The 17,617-nt window shown below is 35.3% G+C and overlaps 1 protein-coding gene across 9 annotated transcripts in view; it reads left to right on the forward strand.

Moving 5' to 3' along the window:
- Positions 1-17,617, forward strand: part of LOC120769762 (protein FAM102B) — a 184,987-nt gene that overhangs the window by 149,233 nt on the left and 18,137 nt on the right. For all 9 annotated transcript variants that reach the window (XM_040096934.1, XM_040096930.1, XM_040096931.1 and 6 more), the window contains 5 exons: positions 9,385-10,189; positions 11,315-11,626; positions 11,695-11,945; positions 12,006-12,397; positions 12,504-12,586. In XM_040096934.1, the coding sequence (XP_039952868.1) occupies positions 10,014-10,189; positions 11,315-11,626; positions 11,695-11,945; positions 12,006-12,397; positions 12,504-12,586 (1,214 nt within the window). In that variant the 5' untranslated portion in view covers positions 9,385-10,013. The remainder of the gene's footprint in view (positions 1-9,384; positions 10,190-11,314; positions 11,627-11,694; positions 11,946-12,005; positions 12,398-12,503; positions 12,587-17,617) is intronic.

The following is a 17,617-nucleotide window of genomic DNA, read 5'->3' on the forward strand; positions in this document are numbered from 1 at the left end:
TGAAATAATACATTGACTTACCTTATTACCTTCACATACACACACACATTACTTTTTGTTTCTCTGAAAATTTCCTTTTGCTCGTGTGCTTTCCTTTCATTCGCTCGCCTACTTATATTCACTTTAGTAATTTCCCTTGCATGTCCGCAATTCGGAAATGAGCAAACGCCCCACATTAAACACTTTGTGAAACTTTTCTTTCCATTTTCAAGTTAATAACAGATGTGTGCTTTCATAAATGTTGTTGTATTGTGGCAGGAAATGTAGAGACAACTTTGTAGGTGTTTGTATATATGTATTTATTTATAAACACTATTTTACTGTTATCGCAGATCACATTGACATAATTAAGTTTCTATAAATCATTATTGGCCAACTCGATTCTAGAAATTGTTGATAGCCTATCAGTGCTCATAATAAAAATGTGTGGTAACTCCATATAAAAAATTTTAATTTAATTTTTAAAGTTCCTGGAAATTGTAAATAAAACGTAAAATAATCAATTATTCATCAATATTTATTATGTCGCCTTCAAAGTAATCAAGTGTAATACACTTATGCCAACGTTTTTTTCAGTCCTCGAAACACTTTTCATAAGCACTCTTTGGGATGGCCTCCAGATTCTTAAGCGAATTTTGTTTCATCCCTTCGAAAGACTGAAAACGTGTTCCACGAAGCGGCAATTTTACTTTCAGGGACAAGAAAAACTCACACTGAGCCAAATCTGCTGCATACGGGGTTGATCGATGGTATTCATTGGATTTCTCGCTTAAAATTCGGTCCCAATCGTAGCTCGATGCGGCGGCGCATTATCATCGTGTGAAATTCATAAACTTTGCTTCCACAGTTTCGGTCGTTTTCGACGGATGTTCTCACGCAAACGCCTCAATGTAGAAAATAGAACTATTTATTGACCGTCTGTCCCTCCGGAACAAATTCATGATGGACTAAAACACGAATATCGAAAAAAATCAATGAGCATCACCTTGATTTTTGAGAGGCTTTGACGTGGTATTTTGGTTTCGGCTCGTATTTTACATCTATTCCGATGATTGTTGACTTGTTTCCATGACAAACTCTTAAACCCATGTCTCATGGGCAGTTATAATGTTCTCCGCGAATGTATGACCGGAATTCGTACGATCAAGCATGTCCAAAAAGACCTGTACCGAGAGCATTCCGTACTCTTGAAAAGAATTCAGCTTTATTGGTACGAGTCGAGAAATAACGCGTTACATAACCGAAATATCGACCAAAATCATTCAAACGGACTCGTGAGAGATGTCGAGGTCTCTTGCCATCTCTCTAACAATTGTCTGACGATTTTCAAGCACCATATTTTTCACCTTTTTAGTATTTTCATCAGTTGAAGCGGCCGAAGGTCGTCAAGAACGAGGTATGTCTTCAACGATCTATCGACCGCTTTTGAAGGCTTTAAACCACTCGTAGGCTTGGCAATGTAATGAAAGGACAGTCCTACAACTGAGCCAAATCTACAGGGTTTGTCCGAAAAGTAATAGGACTGATTTTCTTCCGCCGCGACTGTACTTCGGAGCGTTCGCGCACCGACTGTATTCGGTAGAGGGTGTTTCTAGCTAACGAACGAGCGGCTGGTCAGTTGTCTTCGAACACCTAGAGAGTCAGGACAAACATTTTCGTGCGACGTACTTCTGTGAGTGGTGCAAGCCACGAATGCAGCATTCGTTAGAGCAGACATATGCGATTAAATTCTGTGTGAAACTCGGTAAATCTGCTGCAGAGACGTTTGATATGATCAAGCAGGCTTACCGAGATGTTGCTTTAGCAAGAAGTGATGTGTTACGGTGGCACCAGGCCTTTTTGGATGGCCGAGAAGAGGTCGCTGATGAAGATCGGAGCGATGCTCATTATCTCTTTTGACATCGTCCATTATAAATTTGTTCCTTCTGGACAAACCGACAACGCCTGGTTTTACATGAAAGTCCTCAAGAGACTCGAACAAAGGGTCAATCGGGTCCGACAAGACCGGCATCCCAACGCTTCCGCAGCAGCCCTACAGCCCAGATGTGCCCCCTCGGACTTTGTTTTTGTCGATGAAAGGAGATCCAAGCAGCATGCACCTCGGCTCTTGAGGCTGTTCCGGAGAATGCCTTCCGTGACGCCTTCAATGCTTGCAAATCGCGCTGACAGCGCTGCATCGACGCAAGAGGAGCCCATTTTAAAAGTTTTTAAAAAATTGTAACGATTGGTTCAATATTTTTTTTGTAATCGACTCAGTCGTAGAACTTTCCGGACAAACCCTGTGAATGTATCACAAAATAGGATGTTGCCACATGCTTCTATTATATGGGTTATTATGTATTAAAAAATATAAATATACATCTCTTCGATTTTATGCAATTAGCAACGATAAGGTTACCTTACCTTCCTCCCTAACAAACCTAAAGTTTAGACGCTTTGCCGGATGCTTTCGTGAGCTTTTAAGTGAAATGTGGTGATGTGCTGTCTAAAGTTTTGCATTTCAATTTGAAAGCAAAGTCTGAGGAGTGGTTTCTCTATACTTCGTTGCGTTCTACGTGGTTTAGTGAGCACTTACGTAAGCAAAGAAAAGTTTTTCCGGTAACTCAACTACTCTTACTTACTATTAGCAACATTAAAAGTTGGGCTGAGAAAGAACACATTTGACACATGAATGAAACAAAAAAGCATGACTATGCGAAATTCCGTTTATCTGCTAAGCTTTCTTTATTTCTAGAATATTTCAACTAAAGAAAATTGTAAGATTTTCGTTCATTTTTTATCATAATATCTTCTTCTCTCTCTACTCTTATGAATATGAGTAATATGAGTATAACTTATATTTTAATATATACTTTTCATCCTTCTCACAATTTTCCATTTCTAAAGAAGTAAATCACAGTTTTCACATTATTTGCTTTCCCTTCTAAACTCATTCGTCAGCTCGTTGCACATACAGGTCAAGTTGTACGCCGCCCAACCCCACCCGCAACGCATACGTAAACGTTTATGGCCACACAACCGACTGGCTGGCTGGTCGATTTGCTCTTCGTTTGTGGAAAGTCAAGGCTTCTCAAAGGCATTCACACACACGCCAACATATCTACAGACACATCCTGCCACAACTGGGTCAATTGACTTTTTCGGTTATTAGTTCGTTTCGTTACGTATCGCTTTAAGCGTTGTCGTTGCATAAATGCGGCCACAATTTTCCACAAGCATAGTATAGTTTACCGCGCCGAACGCAGCACGAATTTAGGTGCAGCTGCACTCAGCATTTATGGGTTGGCATGAATGAATGAACTGCTGACACACATGTCGTGCCATAGCCGTTGAGTATGTGGCTGTGTAAACGGTAATAAATGGGGTCATACAGGTCCCTCAAGGGGTTAGAGCTCACTGGAGTTAATATTTGTATTAATAAAGCGCATTTTGTAGGGAGTATATAATAAAATTGGATTTAATTGCGTTGCATTGAAAGTGTTTGTTACGAGAAAGGTAAAAAAAAATAATGGAAAATGCGGTTGTTGATTTACTGAAGTTAAGTATTTTGAATAGAACTTGTGGGAGTAAAGAAGTTATTTTAATGAAGTGGCTTTGATATTATTTAGCGGTAGTAAGAGTACTCATATTGGGTGGGTGTCTTTGCTAAAGTGCACAAATGTAGGCTATATGCAAAAGTATAACTGAAACGTTGCCTACATTTAGGAGTGGCATAAAAAAACTAGAAATCGCATTTGAGTGTTACGAATTTCCACATAATAGCCTCTTCACTTTATATTTCAATATATTTTTTTTTAATTTCTTGAATTTTTCACTCTACATTTTCATCTCTATTTTTACTGACTTTTAAAATCTGGCTTAGGTGTGTGTCTTCGCTAAGGCGCACAAATGTAGGCAACAGGCGTTTATATGCAATACTATTCAAAAATGTTGTCTACATTTAGGAGTGTCGACCCAAAAAAAAAAACAAATTTCAACAGACTGTCACAAAGTTCGATATAAAGCTTTTTCATTTTAAATTTTTCTTTATAATTAGCTCTTTCCCTTTTTACTGCCAATTTTTAGTACCACAATCACGACAGATCTCACACTAATTTTATTCTCCGACATAAAATCGTTTAGCAATTTTTCCATCTCTATTTTTTCTGAATTTAAAAACTCGTCTAGTTGTGTGTCTTCGCTAAATCGCACAAATGTTGACTACAGGCCTTTAAATGCAATACTATAAAAAATATTGCCTACATTTAGGAGTGTCGACCAAACAAAAAGAGGAATTTCAATAGACTGTCACGAAATTCGAAATAATAGCCTTTTCATTTTATATTTTCAGTATTTTATTTACTCTAGCTCTTTAGCTTTTCACTCTTTATGTTTACTCTGACGTTCCTGAAAAATCTCACACTAATTTTATTGCCCGACATAAAATCGTTTAGCACTTTCCCCGTACTCTATTTTCACTAAATACCAAAAACTTGTCCTGCACCCAAACAAATTGCATGTTTGCCTTTTCAATTCATTATATGCCCAACTCCCGGACACGCGAAAAACCTTAATCACACATCCGAGCCCACACTCGCGTATACCTCGGTGACTCTGTGCTGCGTCATTAAGTTTTGACGCGCCATAAGTGATGCATAAAAGCCTTGCGTTGTGGGTTAAGTATTATTTCAATGGCCAAAGTGCCGATTTCGTCCACACGCAAATATGTTTGTTTGTATAACGCCCACCGGTTTTAATGATTTAATGATTTTACCGTTTCTATTTTGGTAGCATTGAGTCAGCGCAAGTGTCTACTCCGGCGCTCTACTACCACTCGTGTCAGCTAATGCATGCGAATTGCTGGTTGGCGGTTTGGCTGTGTACGAAATAGCTTTGGTGCGCCTAAAAGCATGCTAGCGACGCCAATGACGCGGCAGTCGCACCTAAACAGCACTCTTATGAGGGTCCTGTAGGGAAATAGTTGGATTAAGTTGTGTTTAGTTTGATGCTGATGGATTATATTGATACTTCTAATGTATTTGCAATCAGCGCTGATAAATTTTGTAAGCATTGCTGATCCTTGAAATATTTTCTTAAATTTTTCAGCTATTCATAATAAATAAATGATTTTTAATGGCCTTAAGCAGCACTACTTTTCCGAACAAAATCTAGTCTTACGGGGAATACAAAGTTGTCGCGTTATAGTATATGTGTATTGGCAGACAAACTTACTTGTGTATACTTTTAGGCGCTTATGCCCCATAATTTAGAAATGCGTGTTTACACTTGTCGGAATTCGCTTAGGCAGTTGGTAAATTAAGTACTCAACTAGAAAAACATTATTGTTAGTAGAAATTAATAGTTCAAAAAAATTTTAACATTTTTCTAATTCTTAATTTAACAGAATCGTGATTGAAACATTTTTTTTCTGAAAAAATTAAATATTTGATTGAAAAAGTTTGTTGTGAAAAAGAAACAAAACAATTTGTTACCGAAAAAAATCGGATATTATAAGAAAAAATGAAACTTATCACAAATCAGCGAGTGAAAAAGACGCCAAAAAATTGTTCAAATTTTGTAGTTCCTAAAGACAAATGTGTTTTTCTATCAGATAAACGGTAATTACAAATGCATATGTGACGTAATAATCAAAGATAATGTATCGATAAAAAACTCGATTATTATTGGAAAGGTTTAGAATTATCGAAAATCAGATAAACGGTCAGTAGAAATGTATATATGATGGAATAAACAAAAAAAAAATTATCGATAAAAAATCGGTTGTTAACGGAAAGTTTTGGAAGTATCGAAAATCAGATAAACAATAATTAGAAATGAATATGTGTCGAAATAATCAAAAAAAATGTTTTCGACAAATAATCGATTATTATTGGACAGTTTTGGAACTATCGAAAATCATAAAACGATATTTAAAAACGTATATGTGATAGAATAATCAAAAAAAAATATCGATAAAAACGATTATTATCGGAAAGTTTTGGAATTATCGAATATCAGAAATTGACAATAAAAAGTAAAGTATTTCAAAATTTAAATATTCTCTATCGATATACCAAATAATCAAACCTCCAAGTGATTTAGCAAAAAAACTTTACCTAAACCACCGTTATTGTGGCAAAAAGACTTCAAAATATCCTGAATTGTTCAATGCTTCGTCATTAAATCTTCTTCTTTATTGGCGTAGACACCGCTTACGCGGTTATTGTTTTACAACAGCGCGCCATTCGTTCCTCCTCTTCGATGTTTGGCGTCAATTGGAGTTTCCAATAGTAGCCAGGCCCTTCTCCACCTGGTCTCTCCACATCCTCTTTCACATTCATCTAAAATAAATTGCAAATTAAATGTATTTAACAAAAACAAAAAAAAGAACGAAAAAAAAAATCTCATTCGGATGACATGACATAGCCACTGTAGCCGATGTCTCATAATTCGCTGAACTATGTCAATCGAATGCGATATCCGCTGTTGCCAATCTCCAAGATAGACGAAATTATCTACAACTTCGAAGTGGAGAAAGCTGAACTAACGGCGCGGTTGTTGAGACCAATGATATCGATGTCGTCGGCGAACGACAGCAGTTGTACACTCTTATAGAAAATGGTATCTTCTCTATTTAGTTCTGCAGGTCAAATTATTATCTCCAAGAGTAGATGGTAGAAGTGGCACGATAGGGAGTCGCCTTGTCTGAAACCTCGTAGTAGTAGTTTTGCAGAAATACCAAATTCAGGCATCGCGGCATAAATGCAGCTCCTTTTCGTGCTGTCAAAGCAGCTTTAAAATAGAAAAGAGGTGGTGCGTTTTGATTGGTGGCGTGTTCAAAACTTTTTATCAATTGCTAAATTTTGGTATAATTTTGATTTTATTTTTATTAAAATTTTTAATATTATTAACATTACTAAATTATTTTTTCTGTTAAATTACAATAACAATTTTCGTTAAAAAACTATTTTCTAGCCCTATTTACTACTTAATACAATTAGACCGCAATTATTTATTATTACTATATTCTTTTGAATGATTGCGTCAGCCACATTTTCACCTACGCAATTTTCCCATTTGTTGTTTTTTTTTGCGTAAGCATTTTTTTATTGCATTCAGCATTTTAACGAGAGCAGTGAACTCGTATTTTAAAGGCAAATAAATTGAGCAAAAACAGCTTAATTTCATTAATTAGTACTAAAACTTGGATACGTGAATACTTACACGTGCGTGCGAATAAATTATTATAAATTGAACCAAAAAAAATAAATGAAAAAATGTACATTTTAGCTGACTACGGAAAAAATATTTTCTAAAAAAAGTTATATAATTATAAAAATATACAGATTTTATAAGAAAATACGTAATTATAAAAAATATATCGTCACCTTAAAGGCAAAATAACATATCATCAAAAAGTTCGAAATTGAGTGCTTCATTGATTGCGATCCACTACTTCTAATTACATACATATACATAAGTACATATGTATGTCCAACAATTTAAGGTTCTGCTATTAGATATAACCCAGTTTTAACCAAAATTTAAATTTTGTTTCACTTATGTTTCATTTTATTATGTGTTTCATTTCTTCCTCTGTAAATTTCCGAAAATGTTGTTACGTTATTTTGCATTTCAAGGGACGATATATATTTTATAGAAAATATACTTAACAATTTCATATTCGTTCAAAATCATACCAAATAATCATGGACTAGTGCAGAAACCTTTGCATATGATAAAAAAAAGTTGAGAGTAGACTGAAACCCATCAGAAACGGAAGATGAAATAGCAGACAAAATAAAGGCAGAATAACTTACAGGCGATCTGAGGCTGGTAAAAGGTGGAGGAGTGGTCTTGGTTGGATTTTAAAAGTTTAAAAACGATTTATCCCCATTTCCAGCCAAACTACGCGTCCTATAGAAAAAAGTCTTACGGCAATGTTGTAGGTTATGAAAGGATCTATAACCGTCACATAAACTCTTTTTGCACATGACCTCAAAATTTATGCAAAAAATTCAAATAACCCACCTTATTTTTACACCAATTCGAAAAAACCCCTAGTTTTAAATTACAAATGCTTAAGTGAAGGTATCAGATTTTTTTTAAAAAGTCAGCAAAGTTATTTTTCCTGAAATCTCTACTTTCCGATGTACCCGGAAATTGTAACTAAAATGAAAAATATTTAATTATTCATCAATATTTATGTTCCAAGGAGGCGGCAGTTTCAGCTTGTGGAAGATCGTGGCTGGATGCGTTGGCGCATTATCATCGTATAGAATCCATGATTTGTTCTTCCACTATTCCGGTCGTTCACACGGCCAAATGGAACTTCATATTGACCGTCTATCCTTCTGGAACAAACTCACGATGCACCAAACCACGAATATCGAAAAAAACTAACATCACTTTGTTTTGAGCGGCTTTGGCGGCATTTTTTTTTTGGCATCGGCTCGCTTTTTTGCCTCCATTCCGATGACTGTTGACTTGTTTGCTTGTCAAACTCATAATCGGCAATTATAATGCTCTCCATGAATGTGAGATTGTAATTCTCACGACCAAACATGTTTAAAGACACTTGATAACGGTACTATTTAAAAAAAAATCAGCTTTATCGGTATGAGTTGAGCAAGAACGCATTTCTTACCCAAAATATCCACCAAAACCATTCGAACAGACTCGCCAGAGATGTCAAGCTCTCTTGCATCTCTCTAACACTTATCTGACGATTTTCAATCATCATATCCTTCCCTTTTTTTATATTTTCATCAGTTGAGGAGGTCGAAGGTCGTCCAGAACGTGGCATGTCTTGAACGATCTCTCGACTGTCTTTGAAGGCTTTGTACCACGAGTAAGCTTGTGTTTTTAATAAAACTAAATCACCATAAGCCTCCAACATCCGCAACGATTTCACACACGAAATTTGGTATACATTACTATGGTAAATTTTCTCAGAAATGCCAAAAATACCCTACTATCTATGCATTAATCCAAAGTTTTTAATTTAATTTTCCATTAGAAGCGATCAAAAAGGCATAAAGTGCCTTAAGTTTTAAAATTTCCATGCTAAATGAGTAACAAATTTAAGACTTTTAGCTTTTTCCATCTCCAGCTTCATTTTGCTCGACTCAAGGCAACGATACGCTGCCTTTTTCCAATTAGCTTTTCGTGCTGTAATCGCGGAGAGTGGGAGTAGTGGTATTAAGAATGTGCAGCAACTTGTTTTCTACTCGCATTTTAATTGAAAACTGAATCTCCCGAGCTTAAGGTTAAGTTGCGCAATTCGTTAGGCAAAACGGCAGTGGCCATAAAGTCACTTTATGCATGGCTCTCTTTTTAATTGTTTTATTTCAATTAAACTTCTATACCTTCATACTAAGTATTGTGTTTTTCTTTTATTTGCAGTTGTGGCTCTTTGAATATCGACAAATACTGAAATATCAACAACAACAGCAACAATAAAATCGTATGTTTTAAAGCAAATCCAGGAAGCGGCATCAAGCACGCCATGTCGCTACCAACTTAACTGCGGAGAATTGTTACACAAAATACAATAAAAGCAAAGAAACAAAATACAACAACAAAACAGAAGTATCCAACAAAAAAATAAAACAAATCCACCACTAAAAATAAAAACAATCAGCAAATCCGCCAAGGAGCAACGCAACAAAAGTTTTCCAGCCCTTCCGAGTCTCAGCGTTTCTCAAGCGTAGTCCGTTTTTTTACGAGACTTTTTACTCAAAACCGCAACACCTTTTAGTGTTTATTTTAATTTTTTAACTCAACACGTGCAAAACATAGCAAAGCCGTTACAACAACCATTGTAAAATCGCTCAAGTGCGCTTTGAGTTCGTGTGCTTTTCGTGCTTCTTTTTATTTTCCGTTTTTTTGGGTGTTTTTAACCGAGCTCTTCGTTTGTTGTGCGCTGCCGATGTAATTTTCGCTCGTCGCAGCTAACCTCGAAAGTGTTTCGTTAGTTTGTTTTTCGACCAAACAGCGATATCCGGTTTGTGCGTCTATTGGTGTAAAACTGTATGACATTACTTGGGCCTAGCGCCCCTGGTATGGCCTTTATGATGAAAAAGAAAAAGTATAAGTTCAATGTTGAGGTACAATTACAAGAGCTCTCCGAGGTGGCGCTCGTGAATGAGGTGCTGTTCGCGAAGATACGTCTACTGGATGGTGGTTCGTTTCAGGAGTACAGCAGCAGGTGAGTTGCCGGCGAGATAACTAGTATTCTATTTCTAAAGTTATTTGATTTAAAAAATTAATATCTTCAATAAATATTTGAGCTTTAATTATTTGATTATTGCGATCCTGCAAACTTTATGAAAGTATAAATATTCAAAGGATATCAAACGACAGTAAGATTTCTGATGTATCTACAAATTCAGGTAGAATTATAAACCTGTTGAAAGCTTTGTGTGAAAGAAATAGCTATTCTTCTAATGGACTATAAAAAGCTGCACAGGAATTATTGATACAAGTTGGGGTCCCTCACCGAAAATAGTTGCTTTGCGCTATGTAAAGATAGTCGATCCCATAATGTTCTATAACATTTTTGTAGCTCGTTGACTGTACCTTCATGACCTGTCTTTCCATACTAGAGAGACAATGGGGTCTCTCACGGAAAGTAGTTATTTTGCTCTATGTAAAGATGCATTTTTGTAGCTTGTTGGCTATACCTTCAAGCCAATTGACAGCATATCTAGACTACTCTCTGGAATCGAGTTATTTCATGGTTAGACTAGTTTGTTTCTCGGCACATAGCAGTATTGCATGACTGATGAGGTTGCTAGGTCAAGTACCTCCGTACCACTTCGTGCACTTTTTGCGGTTCACTACTAGATGGTTGGCCTTCTGTGCTTGTTTTCCAGTTTTATTTGAGTTAATGGGAAGGCCACTACTACGCTGAGATATCCTTGCGTCACGGTACTCAGGAGCTCTCACTTGACGTACTCTTCCCTTGGATGCTACAACGTCTGCATTAGCAATGAGCACGATCCTCAAGTTTTCTCAGCAGCCGTTGATTGCCAAGATCCATAGAAGAAGAAAAGGAACTCAACTTGTGGGGTGCCCCTTTTTACATTCCGCCGAGCTCGAGCACTATCCTCCTCCATCAAGTCCAATCTAACGCAGAGAAAACTGTAAATAAGGATAAGATTCGAATCGAAATCAAATCCTTTAGACCTGTTATGGTGTTGTAAAACGCTCCTTTTAGTTTTAAAAGTTTGAGTTCAGGGACTGCATGGATGAAAATTTCTTACCAAAAACTTCAGAATACCACTTTGGACCATATATAATTCTAAACATTGATTTCACCTTTAATCCACAGAGAGGAGGTGCGCGATCATCGTGTAGTATGGAATCGCAACTTCGAATTTCCCTGCAAAATGTCCGCCAATGCATCCACAGGCGTATTGGATCCCTGCTATTTACGCATCTCCATACGCAAAGAGATGAAGGGCGGACGTAGTTATTTTAAGTTAGGTTTTATCGATATAAATCTTGCCGAATTCGCCGGCGCCGGCCTGACGTCACGACGCTTTCTGCTCGAAGGCTATGACTCGCGTCATCGTCTGGACAATTCCATGCTGCTGGTATCCATCAAAATGCACATGCTCAGCGGTGATATACTCTTCAAGGCGTAAGTGGAAGCGCGTTTTAATATTATTTCATTGAATTTATTTTTAATTTTTACATCCAATTCGTCAGACCCACGCCGAATCTGAAGAACAAACAGAAACCCTCAACGGATGACTTGGCCACCGCGTCGACGGGTGTGGGCCTGCAGACGCCCACCGCCACAGCGTTGCCCAGCATGGGTGGCGGCGGTGTGGTCAGTAGCGGACCAAGCGTCGGCGGCGGCAGTCAAGGCATACCGGTTAGTGTTGGTGGCGCTACGCTAGGCGGCGGACTCAATAGCGCGACCAGCACGCGTCCCGTCTCCACCGTGCGCGAGGATGGTAAGTATTATTAGATCTTGAAATTTAATTTTTTTTAATAATTTCCCTGTATCCGCGCAGATTTGGACCCCCAAGTAGTGATCGCTTCGATTGTGACGGACTCCGGCTTGTCGGAATCTTCCGAATCGGCTACTACACTCACCACAGAAGCGTTGCTGTTGCAGCAACAACAACAGTTTATCGCTTATCCACCGCAAAATACGTTAGGCTCAACGACAACAACAACAACCACAGTCGTGACATTGACGAATGCACAACAAATGCAGCCATACGTTGGCATTGGCGGCGTCACGAGTGGTGTCGGCGCGGCGTCCACTATGGGCATTGTCGGTAGCAACAATTGCGGCACGACCAGCGCGAATGTGATGGGCGGCGGCGGCCTGGGTGGCACTACCGGCACGTCGTCGATTATGGAAATGGGCCACTCGCGTAATTCCAGCAACACTAGTCAAGTGAGTGCATAAAAGACACAGTAATTTGTGCGCTTTTAACTGCAATTTATTAATATTTCACTTCTTCTTCTGCTTCTTTGCTCTCTCTCTCTCTTACCTTTGTTAGATGTCGAAGGGTTCGGGTTATAGCAGTTTTTCGCACAGTCAACATTCGAGGCAAAGTTCTGAAGGCGATTCGGGGCATGCAAGGTAAGCGTTTTGTTTGCAACACTGCAACAACAACAACAGCAATTAATTTATTTAATATTATACTACCTACCTTCTTTCGTACGTACGTATGTATTGTATTTGTAATTACCAATTCTCTTTTCTTATCAATATTTATATACTAATTTGCCATCCAAAACTAATTCGAGTACAAAAAAGTAAAATTCAAAAAACCGAAATATAAGCGTTTAGTTTATGTATGGTATTATATAAATTTTGTATGAAATAGTTACGTTTTTTGTTTGAAATTCTACTTTTTGTTTTTGTACACACACAAATGCCTACTCAGTACTCAAAACAATTAACAATAACAAAGCAACACTAACAAAAAATATATATGCAACTAACAACAATAACAAAGAGGCGCCAAGTCGTCGCAATTTTAACCCGCTAAGCTACTACCCGACATTCATACACCTACTAAGCTACTAAGTAACAAGCAGAAACAAAAAAAAAAACACATTAATAACAAATTAACACTTGTCAATCAATAATTAAACTAATTTTGTTATATAACAGTTTAAAATAATATTTTTTTTTAATTTTTTTTTTTAAATTTACTCCGCCGTGAGTTAACTAGCGTCCACACTACAATAGCGTCAAGTAAATTTTACTTGCCATTTTTAATAGTTTAGTTACATAACAATTTTTTAGCCTACATTTTAGTGAGAATTTAAATTTTTAGCCTACATTTCAATTTTTTTATTCACAAAATTGCTAATAGCGGCTTTTTTTTACTAAATTTCACATTATCCATTTTCGATCTGCTAGCTTTCAGTTAGTTTATTTGCTACGTTAAATTTTCTCTCATTAAGCGTTATAAATTATTATAATTTATAGATTTTTTTGTTATTCTTCTTTAGAATTTCTAAAGTTCAAAGTATTATTGCAAAACACGATGATTGTTAGTCGAATCGTCCAGTGTTAAAAGTTCATTAAAAGCTCACCAGACTACACAAGGGTTAATGTTGGGGGGCAAATCTTCACTCAGTGTGTTTTGCATCAATTAATTTATTTTGAAAAGTTCTAAGCGCAAATAAAAATCAAAATATCTAAATTAGCTGAAATTAAACGGAATTTAGAAAGAAAGTAAATGAAAGCCAAACACAAAAAAATATATTATTTTGTAATTTAAATGATCTTCAGTGGTCTAAAAAGAAAAGAAGTAGTAAAATTTAATAGAAAAATTAAGATTTATTAAGGGAGAATAATTAAATTAATTAAATCAATTTAGTTAAAATTAAAAAAATAGCAAAATTATAGAATAATTAGTAAAACTTAATTAAAATCAGTTTAATTAAAGTTAATAAAAACTATTAATTTAATTAATAAAATTTACTTGGTGGCAATTTTATTAAATAATTATATGCATAAATTAATAGTATTTGAAGAAATTATTAAAGGTTTACAGGGTTTCCTCTGGTAAAAGACACTCTTTTTCAACAATTTTTGTTTTGTTACAAACATACACTATTAAAAAGATATTCTGAAATTTTTGGAAAAAAAAATTGAAAATCGGCCATTGCGTCGCCATTTCCGGTGACCCCTCGCAAAAAAGATGCGCCCGCGTTGGCAGTGTAACTCCTTACAGAATCATCTAAAGTGAAAAGAAAAAACGTGTTTTAGCTAAAACCTTAACTTAGAACTTGGACGAAGTAAAAAACTGAAAATGGATTTTTGTCAAACATTTTTACAAAAAATTAAAAATTCAGTGGAAATTTCGCGACATTTTTTTTAAATAGTTGTAATCGAAAAAAATCCATCGTCCAAGTCTTTCAGAACTGAGACAACTATGTAAAATTTCATGAAGATCGGTTGAGTAGTTCTCGAGAAATCTTGCCACCCGTCTTCAAAACACAGTTTCAAGAAAAACGTGTTATACCGGGCGCACTTAGCCTAGCTAGCCTCAAGCTGACAAGTTCTCAAGGCTGTACCTCCGAAACTATTACTCGGATCCACTTGAAAATTTAGAACAATATTTTAGAGTTGTTGTAGAATTTAATAAAACAATAAAATAAAATCGATTTCTTGGAACCCGTAAACCCATGTAACCCCTTAGTAAAACTCGATGCTGAAACAATTGAATCAAAAGTAATTCAAAGTGAAACGAATTGCATTAAAATAAAAGATAACAGAATTATTCGAAATAATATTTAAAAAGAATTATATTCTTCTGAATTCCGCTTTAATTGAAATAAGCTGCTTTAATTTGGAAAAACAATATTCTTATATTGGAAAAAGAAAACAATATTATATAATTCGAAAAAAAAAATTCCAAATATTTAATAAATACAATATTATATTCGCTGAAAACACCGAAAAGGCCTTGACAATGAGTGTTCGTTTGTACATAGTTGAATAAAAATAATATTCGCGAACTCAAAACATTTTTCAATGTTAAGTTTAAGGCCATTGCGCGACAGTTTGTCGTACGCTTAAAAGTGACGGCATGACTCAAGGCATATAACGTGCGTAAATACATAATATCTATATAAGTATTAGCCATGCGTTTGTGTGTATTTGAACTGAAATTGTTATATAGTTGCACAAATAACCACCTAATGCATTCAGATTGCCGCGTAATTGAAGTGAAATTATTGAAAATTGTCAGGTGTTTCACTTTAATCTAATGGTTTATTGATTTTGTAGGTTCGTTAGTGTAAGCAAGTTCATTGGAAACTTAACGCGTTACGATATGTATTTTTCCCAGCTCGGAAATGTTTGCTTTCAAACGAGAAACGTATATTTCTAACCTCGCTTTCAAAATTTTCTTTCAACCGACAAACACAAATTTCCTAACCTAACCTCTTTCAAAACCTTTCAAAACTTATTCAATGGCTTACTGGTTTATTTCTGCGTTTGTTTTGCTTGCAGCATTTGTCACTTGCAAATGCACACACCAAATTGGCAACCAGTCAAATTTGTTACTCACTGAAAGCGAGCAGTCTACATTTGTATATGCAAAAATTTTATACAAATTTGCATTTAGCATTTTTGGCAATAAATTCTTTAACTCGTAAAATTATATTGTTGACTTTACGCTGTTGTTGTTGCGTGGCGTCGTTCGAAGATATTGAAATTGTGGCAAATGTTTCACTCGGAATTCATTTGTGTATGTACATATAAGTACATATGTTTGTATAGCTATCTAAAGTTTTTTGATTATTTTTCGTGTCATTTTGGGGCGTAAACCGCGATGAGCTCATCTCTTCGGCACGCAGTTGCAATTATTTTTATCAGTGCGCTTGGAGTTGGTCATAATTAAATATTAAAATATAATTAAAAATATTTGTTTTCGAGTTATGAGGGGCGCAGCTTATTAATGCCAATTTTGGTCAGGGGCAATTGGAATTTTATGAGTAAAGAGGCCTTCGCTTTTGGAAATATTGCATATTGAATTGATATAGCACGAGATTACTAAATTTTGAGCTCAAGAGTTAGCTACTTTTTGCCATAAACGATAATATTTCACTGGATTTATAATATCTGATTTTGAGTGTTCTTTCTCCCCATCCAGTGATGAAATTCTTAGTTCTCCATACATTTTTTCACAATCCTCTGTTTTCGTTGCCTCAATACCTCCACTTTTTGCTCACCTTTTCCAACCAATATTAACGGTAACCTGTTTTTTCGCCAATATTATTTAATATCTCGGTATTGTCCCTTTATTTTATTCCAAAGTTTTCTATTTCTACAGCCTCTATATACAAAATTTTCCTCTAATTCCTTCTTCCTTTCCATAAATCTCAAATTGATCTGAAATTGACTGAAAATACATATTTGGGGGTAAAATTTTTTTTCTACTTTGTCTGAAACAAGAGAAGGTAAAACCATCTTGCTACTTCCATTGAGCGTCCTGATTTTGCGAGTCTTAGTTTAGAAAAGCTCTTTTCTCATACCTTTCGTCGCAGAAGTTAACCAATTGTTATAAAAACTTATTTCCTTAGCCGAAGGGTGGTGGACTTCACTACGCCTCGTCAATTGACTCAAATAAATTCTGAATCAAGGATTATACATACAAGGATTGTACATACATACATATCGTCAACTGAAATGCAAAATAACCTAACAACTTTTCGGAAATTTACAGAGGAAGGAATGAAACACGTAATAAAATGAAACATAAGTGAAACAAAATTTAAATATTGGTTAAAACTGGGTTATATCTGATAGCAGAACCTTAAAATGTTGGACATACATATGTACTTATACTATGTATGTAATTTGAAGTAGTGGATCGTAATCAATGAAGCAGTCAATTTCGAATTTTTTGATGATACGTTATTTTGCATTTTAGGTGACGATATATTGACTTGAAATAACTCAAATTCCTGATAAAGAAAACTTTCAATTCTATTTGTGCAAAAAAATTTCAATTCTTCGTTTGATAAAAAAAAACACAAGTTTTCACTGAAATAAATTTTAATTAAAAAAAATGAATTAAAAATGAAACAAGCTTTAGCTTTTTGTTTGTTAAAAAATAAATTGTTACTCAAAGGTTTCACTCAAAGGCTATTGTAAAAACCCTGAAGTTTTTGTATAGATAAATCGTTCGCTAAAAAAAGTTTCATAAGTTAAAGTGAAAAAACTCAACTATTTTTTACAGGAAAAAAAATTTCAATTGGCGGTTGCTTTGGAAAAACTACAGAGAAACAATTTTAGGCTCTTTGTTCTTCTTTGTTTGATAAAAAAAACTAGTTTCCACTCAAATACTTGACTCAAAAAAAGACACTCAAAAATTGTAGTAAAAACTGTTTTTCCTTATGGAAAAAAATTCAGTTTTGCATTTGCTAAAAAGAACAAGTTTTCATTCCAAAAAAATGTTACTAAGAAAGGTCAATCAAAAATTGTTGTGAAAAACTCAAGTTTTTTTTTGAAAAATTTTTAGAAATTATAATTTTTTTTTTATATATTTATTTGAAAAAAAGTTTTCGCTCAAACAAATTCTAAAGTAAAAAAAATTCAACAAATTCAATTTTTCGTTTGTTAAAAAAGAACAAGTTTTCATTTCCA

This window comes from Bactrocera tryoni, chromosome 2 (assembly GCF_016617805.1).
Source record: "Bactrocera tryoni isolate S06 chromosome 2, CSIRO_BtryS06_freeze2, whole genome shotgun sequence".
Lineage (NCBI taxonomy): Eukaryota > Metazoa > Arthropoda > Insecta > Diptera > Tephritidae > Bactrocera > Bactrocera tryoni.